At 33.9% G+C, this 6,617-nt stretch overlaps 1 protein-coding gene across 1 annotated transcript; it reads left to right on the forward strand.

Moving 5' to 3' along the window:
* Nucleotides 1-1,900: 1,900 nt before the first annotated feature.
* On the forward strand, nt 1,901-5,719 carry LOC116405551 (PAX-interacting protein 1-like). The gene is made up of 4 exons (XM_031889508.1): nt 1,901-2,106; nt 2,214-2,401; nt 4,603-4,653; nt 5,492-5,719. Exons 1-3 carry the CDS (start codon nt 1,959-1,961, stop codon nt 4,642-4,644), a joined length of 378 nt encoding a protein of 125 aa, XP_031745368.1. The 5' UTR covers nt 1,901-1,958; the 3' UTR covers nt 4,645-4,653; nt 5,492-5,719.
* Nucleotides 5,720-6,617: the final 898 nt, after the last annotated feature.

A 6,617-nucleotide genomic window follows, 5' to 3' on the forward strand; every position in this document is an offset into this window, starting at 1 on the left:
CTCTGATAAGGAAATCTCAGGGATACAAGTTCAGTTACACAAGTTGCTGGCAATTGAAGAAAACTTGTTATGCTTGCCAAAAAGCATCGAAAGACTAGTCATCTAGTTGGAAAAACAAGAACGGTTGCTAAATGCATCAAATGAATAGCAGAAGGATAATTCGACAATCTCCGGAAGAATGGAAGGATCATCGAGCAAAGGACAAACGATTGAGAGTATCATCGAAGGTGGAGGTAAGACATTGAAGGAAATCAAGGTAGAAGGTAAAACAAACAAGTTTGAAATGGATGAAAACTCGAACGATCATAGCAAATTCAAGAAGGTTGAAATGCCTGTGTTCAGTGGCACTGATCTGGATTGTGTTTATTTAGAACGGATTGGAATCTTCAGGTCCATAAATCGATGGATTCCAAGAAGTTGCTAAATCCATAGAAGAATCGAGGAAAACATGATTGCAACGGTTATACAACGAAGGTGAAGAGGATGGCAAAGAGTGACCAAGAAGAAACTATAGAGGAAGGTCGACGAGGATTACCTGTGAGGCTCGAAATGAAGACTCGAGTGAAGAAAAATTTGTTGCTCAAAGAAACACAAAATGGCTGGTTGCAATGGAGAAAGAAGAAGCCGACAGTTGCCGGTCTACAGAGGCTCGAGAAGGTGGTCTGGAATAGGGGTGAATCACGTGACGAGGAAGAAGTTGTTGCACACATTGATGGTGCCAATTGACGTGGTTAGAAATTGGTAGGAAAGAGGATTAAGACAAAAGTAACAATCTTGGGTTTTACTATTTCAAGTGGGCTTCAACTTACTCTAAATAAGCTTCAACTTATTCTAAATAAAACATTGGGGGCACATCATTTTGTAGATGAAATGGGTGGAGAGTTCCAAAAATAGGAGGGAAGAAAAACGTGTATGTAGGTGGGTCCTAGGAATGAAACCGGCGGCAGTATGATTTTGGTCTTGACGCAACACTTTGATTATGGCCTAGCCCAATAGAGATGAAGAGTTTGAAAATTAAACACTTGTTGGTGATATGCAAAGGGTTAACTAAGACAATGTGTTTTGGAAAAGGAAAATTCAAGTACATTGGGCTGCTTTGTGGGCTGAAGTCAATGGACCTTATTGGAATCGAGAGTTTTTCAAAGCCGAAGGGGAGGATTTCTTTTTCAACATTGAAGAGCAGAATGCTGGGGATTGTTTGCAATTAAAAAGAGAAAAAAAGAGAAAGGGGCCTTGATCATGTTTGTAAGCACACCTTGAGGACAAGGTGTTTTGAAGGATCGGGTAATGTTAGATACCTAGATTAGTATAAGGTTAGGGGTATAAGGGTAATTAGATATTTAGAAAGTTACTAGTAGTTATTATGTAAGTGTGGTTACATCTTATTATAAATTGAGGGAGGGTAAGTGAGGGGAGAATTCTGGGGAGTGATCTAGGGCTTGGGTGAGAGTACTCAAGAGGGAGGTTCCAAGTGCCTTATACTTGGTTTTATCTTGTATTTTCTTATACTTCATTATAATAAATTAAGATCTTGTTCTTGTTAGGAAGTATCCTAATAGAATTCCTCTAGAAGGTCTCATGTTAGCGAATGATAATCTGCGTTAAGTGTGTATTTGTAGGAGTTCTTCTCCCGGGCATCTATGGTTGATATTCTTTACCTTTCAATATATCAAAGCCAAGGATTCTTTTGCATTTCTCTATGCTTTTTCTTTACCCATTTATGCTTTTTTCAGTTATATTTGAGAGTAGTATTTCATTTCTTTCATGTGAAATGTTGAACTTCAGTAGTGTGGAGAGTGGAACGTAATATCTTACCTTTTATATTAGTAAACTTGATTTTAAGCAATGTGTTTTTGAAGATTTTATGTTGTAGAATGTTTTTTGTTCTTCACGCTACTGTTCTTAACTTTATTTTCTCCTGTTAATGTTCTCAATGATTATCGAGCATATGCATTACCATGTGGCTTCAAGCGTGTCAGTGTGCTCTTGCTCATAATTTTTACTATATCTTGTTACTAAAATTGCAAGTTAATTGCAAATTACTCAGAGCTTGGATTTTCTCCTCCAGTTGGTTAAAGGAAAGCTACCGGGAAGGTAGATTTGTTGGTAAGTTCGAATGGCTTGCTAGTATCAAAGCGTAATGTATTTTCTTCCACTTATGTTTTTCATCCTACCTAATTTTTGTGATTGATTAATTCCTTATTGATCTGTAGACGAGTTGCCTTACATACTAAATGATGATGACTACATATCGAAGTATCGAGCCAGCCTAAAAGCTACAGTTCTCAGGGCAAAAGCATGTCCTGGAGCTTTATTTGAAGGGTATAATGTTTGCATATCAGCTCACGCTCAACCACCACCTAAAACTCTATCCTTGATACTCAAGTCAGCCGGTGGAAATGTAAGTTCTCTGTTATTATACAAATCTCGAGTACTAGGTTTGGTTCTCTATATTACATATACAACCACTATAATATGGCTATCCTCCCATCTAATGAAGATGTGAAGTTCTCAACAAACAAGCACGTATATGAATTCTAGACATGGGTCAATAAATCATAGACATGGTGACGTGCCATTTTTTTCTAAAAAATATAGGATAGCGCTAGAACACAGTTTTAATATATATAATTTAAAAAGTATGTATCATATTTATATAGAAATTCAAAGTCAATAAGTTTATGTATTTATATGCTTAAAAATAAGCTTGTCCTTCACTCAAAACTTATTCAAAGCCAAGAGTTTAATATGTGTGTGTGACCAATCTTGACCTTTATTACATTGGAATACTTGTTGTCTAACACATCTACTGTACTAACTAGTGTTCAACACGTGTTCTCCGAGTGTTCCATACATATTGTTTATTGATACACTAGCCAAACTTGAGTGTATGTGCTTCTTAAGTCTTTAATATTTATGTTTGTTTTGATCCTAGGAATTGAGCATGTAATGTAAAAAGTCTATGCACAAGGGGTCATATGGCCATCTCCGTGTTTCTTTAATTATCAAATTTGTTCAAGTTTTTAATTGTCTCTATATCGAAATCTGGAGTTATTTTTTGTGATTTGGTGTACAAATACATACATCCATGTTTCTAATTATGATTAGATTGTTTTCTTGTCGCAACATTTTATTGTTTAGCTTGTCTTTGATCTTGAACTTACTAAAATAACATATTTTCAAAATTAATTACTGTAATAGTTAAACAAAAGATTCTTTCCCTTAGAACTTTTAAAGTTTGTCTAGTTACCTCTTAAACCTTTCAATTGTTTAATAGGTCTTTCAATTTTATGTTTTAAGTGTCTATAAATTTTGATTTTTTTATTTAATAGATATAAATCTGAAGAAATGAATAAAGTAGATTTGTAAGTTTAAAATAGTTTAAAAGTTGAGAAATTAAATTTGTAGTTGAAAAAGTTGGAGTAAATAGTTTGTGTTAAGTCGGGTTGTGATATTTTATTTATTTATTTTAATAATAGAAGAGAGGGAGACGAAAACTGCTAACTGAAGGGAGAAGAAGCGGTGGCTGACTTTGTATATTTCTCCTTTCTTTTCAAATTGAGAAAATTTCTTTGCAATTCACTTTGAAAAGGAAATGAATATTTCTCCCTCAGACTTATCTCTCTCTTCTTTTCAATTTATTTTCAATTTTTCTGTGTGCTTCTCACAGTGTATGCATAATCTCTCTTTCATTTTGATCTTCATCTCCATTTCAAATATCTCCCACACAAAGAACAAAGAAATGAGTAAAGTAACTGAGAGAGCATTTTGTTTTTCCCTTCATATGGTTGGTTACTTTTTGTCAATTAAATGAAAAGTGAAGAATAAGATAAGATTTTCTTTACCCATTTGCCATCATCATCAAAGCTATTTACCTCATTTTTGTTCACACACACACAACTTCATTTTGTTGGATTACACTCATTTGAGAAAATAGCAAAATTTTATTAGAAGAATAGCAAACATGAGCATTTCACGTGTTTTGAATTTTCATTAACCCTAAAATCCCCTCGCCTGCTTTTTAGTTAAACTGTAACTAATTTTGAAATATGCAAAATTTTAGCATAAATATTGATTTTCTCCTACATTATCTTAACACACTTTTTTTTCTCCAAATATTGGATTTGTATCAAATCTTTATTTTCAAATTTTACTTTATCCAAATTTTCATTTTTCAAAATTTCATCGTTATTCTACTTTTATTTTTTTATTTCATATATATATTTATAATATTTAATCTTATTTTTTCTCTTTTCCTATTCATCTTCTTCCTTTCTCTTCCTCTTCAACCTACGGCCACACCACCATCTCTTTTCTTCCTTCTCTTTTCCTTCTCCAATCAACTTCACCACCGTCTTCCACCTACACCGAACGTCAAGCAAATTTTGTCCTATCGTCGCATCACCGTTAGCCCGAGTCACTCCGGTTCCGTCACGCCATGTATGTTTAGATCTGAATTGTTTGGTTATTTGTTGCACCGATCCGTCTCCGTTAGAATTTGATTCTCCACAATTTGGGTAAGTTATGGAATTTACATATAGAGTGAATTGAATGGATTAAATTGTTTGTGGAAGTGATTGATTTCTCTTCAATTATGTTTAGGTCGGTTCGTTGCACTTTAGTTTGAAAAAGAAGCTTAAGTAAGGTTATAAGGTAAGGAATTCTCTACTACTGGACTTGCCTATAGTTTTGAATTGTGCTGTCTGTATAGTTACCTCCGATTGAGTAAAGATGTTGAAACGATATATATATGTATGGATGTAGACTTGGTGTTGAATGTATGCTGTGAATGACTGAAAAAAAAATATATACATGGATTGATGTAGACTTGATGTTGAATGCATATTGTGATTGTCTGGGAATACATATATATATGTATGGATGTAGACAGGACGACAATTGTAGATTGTGTTTGTATGGAATGTGGATGTGAACTTGTGATTGTCGTTTAGATTGGGTGTAGGTTATACTAAAGTATGGTTGCGTACTGATGAATTGAGGGGTGTTATGACTATATAGTTTGATTGACTGATGTATTGATATGTTACTGGCGGACATTGGGCTAAAGTGAGATAGGTTGACTATTAGGGTGTTAAGTGAAAGGATTATATGTTGAAGTAGCTGGATTGTACTATGAATTAGTGTTAAGATGTTTAGAATGGATTGAAAATTGTTAGATTTCTATTGGGTAGTTACCTTGCAGGTGTCCTACGGGATCACCACCTGATATGTTCATCCTTCGATAGCACTAGACTGATATGTGCATCCTTCGGGAGCATTAGACTAATATGTGTTTCTGCGAAACACTAGACTGATTTATGCGTCCTTTGAGGCGTTAGACTGATTATGTGTATCCTATGGGATCACAAGACTGTGACTGTGCAGGGTACCCCAATAGGAAGTTAACAGTTTCTTTTTCCCCTAACGGGACCAATAGCGGGTCTCTTATTGGGTATGTTTATACTCATCCTTTCATGTTTAACTATTTCAGGCAAAGGTAACAAATGAGGTAGACCGACGAGGGACAAGAAGGAGACGTGATTGCCATAAGGGAAGGTCCTTCAAATGCTTCCGCTTTATGTTTCTTGTTTTTCCTTTGTACATGAGGTTGTTTAAAAATTTTGTGATGGAACTGAGTTTACAAACTGTTGTTTTGTGAATAGTACTTTTAAAGTTTTGGTTATTTGAAATAGGGCCCAAACTTAAGTTTGTTTTCTTTGATCGTATGATTTCAAGTGAATTTTACTATATTTTGTGTCAATCAAGGTCTCTTTGTCAAAATTAATGACTTCAACTTAGTTAGAAAAGTTGGGTCGTTACAACAAATTTTAAGTATTAATGTAAGAATTATGTACTTCATTATAAAGGTCGATAGTTTAAAGTTTTTGACGATAATTTACATGGAATTACAGGATCAGTTACCACTATCAATAGAATCACTTACAAATATTAACACGATCGTGTACCGATAACAAGACGATTGTTTACACTATTCAATACGATCACCAATATCATATGATCGTGTACCCATGTCAACACGATAATTTATTTTAATCAATATTATCATTTACCGTTGTTAAATGGTCGTTTATCACGGTTAATAGGATCGTTTAATGTATATTATTTCATTGCACGATCGTTTACTTATTCTTGCATTGTGTTTAGTATTATCATTTTGTACATTTTATTCTTTTATTCAGTAATAAATGTATATCTATGTCTATCTATTTCTTTCTATCACAATTAAATACTTAATTTTATTTTATTTATTTTTTTTACAGATTATAATGTCTTTTCCTATTGTTGTTTTTTACGGAGGTCAATGGAATGGATGTAATATTTATGAGAATTACTTAGTTGCTGAAATTTTGGTAGGTGTCCGAGTCAGCTTTAATTCTCTAGTTGATTTAATATGTGAACAGATTCAATTGGATGGATAAGTAGAATTATCTGTTTTACTTGATTTTGGTAAAAGCAAGGTCCAACTGTGGTGCCAGTAAAGAAAGACAATGATGTGGCTTGGTATTTATCTTTTGCTAAAGATGCAACTAATATACATCCATTAGTTGCTCATGTAACTGTTGATTTTTTTAGAAGGTCTTCTTCTTCTTAGAGAA

This window comes from Cucumis sativus, unplaced genomic scaffold (assembly GCF_000004075.3).
Source record: "Cucumis sativus cultivar 9930 unplaced genomic scaffold, Cucumber_9930_V3 scaffold117, whole genome shotgun sequence".
NCBI classification, from domain to species: Eukaryota; Viridiplantae; Streptophyta; class Magnoliopsida; order Cucurbitales; family Cucurbitaceae; genus Cucumis; species Cucumis sativus.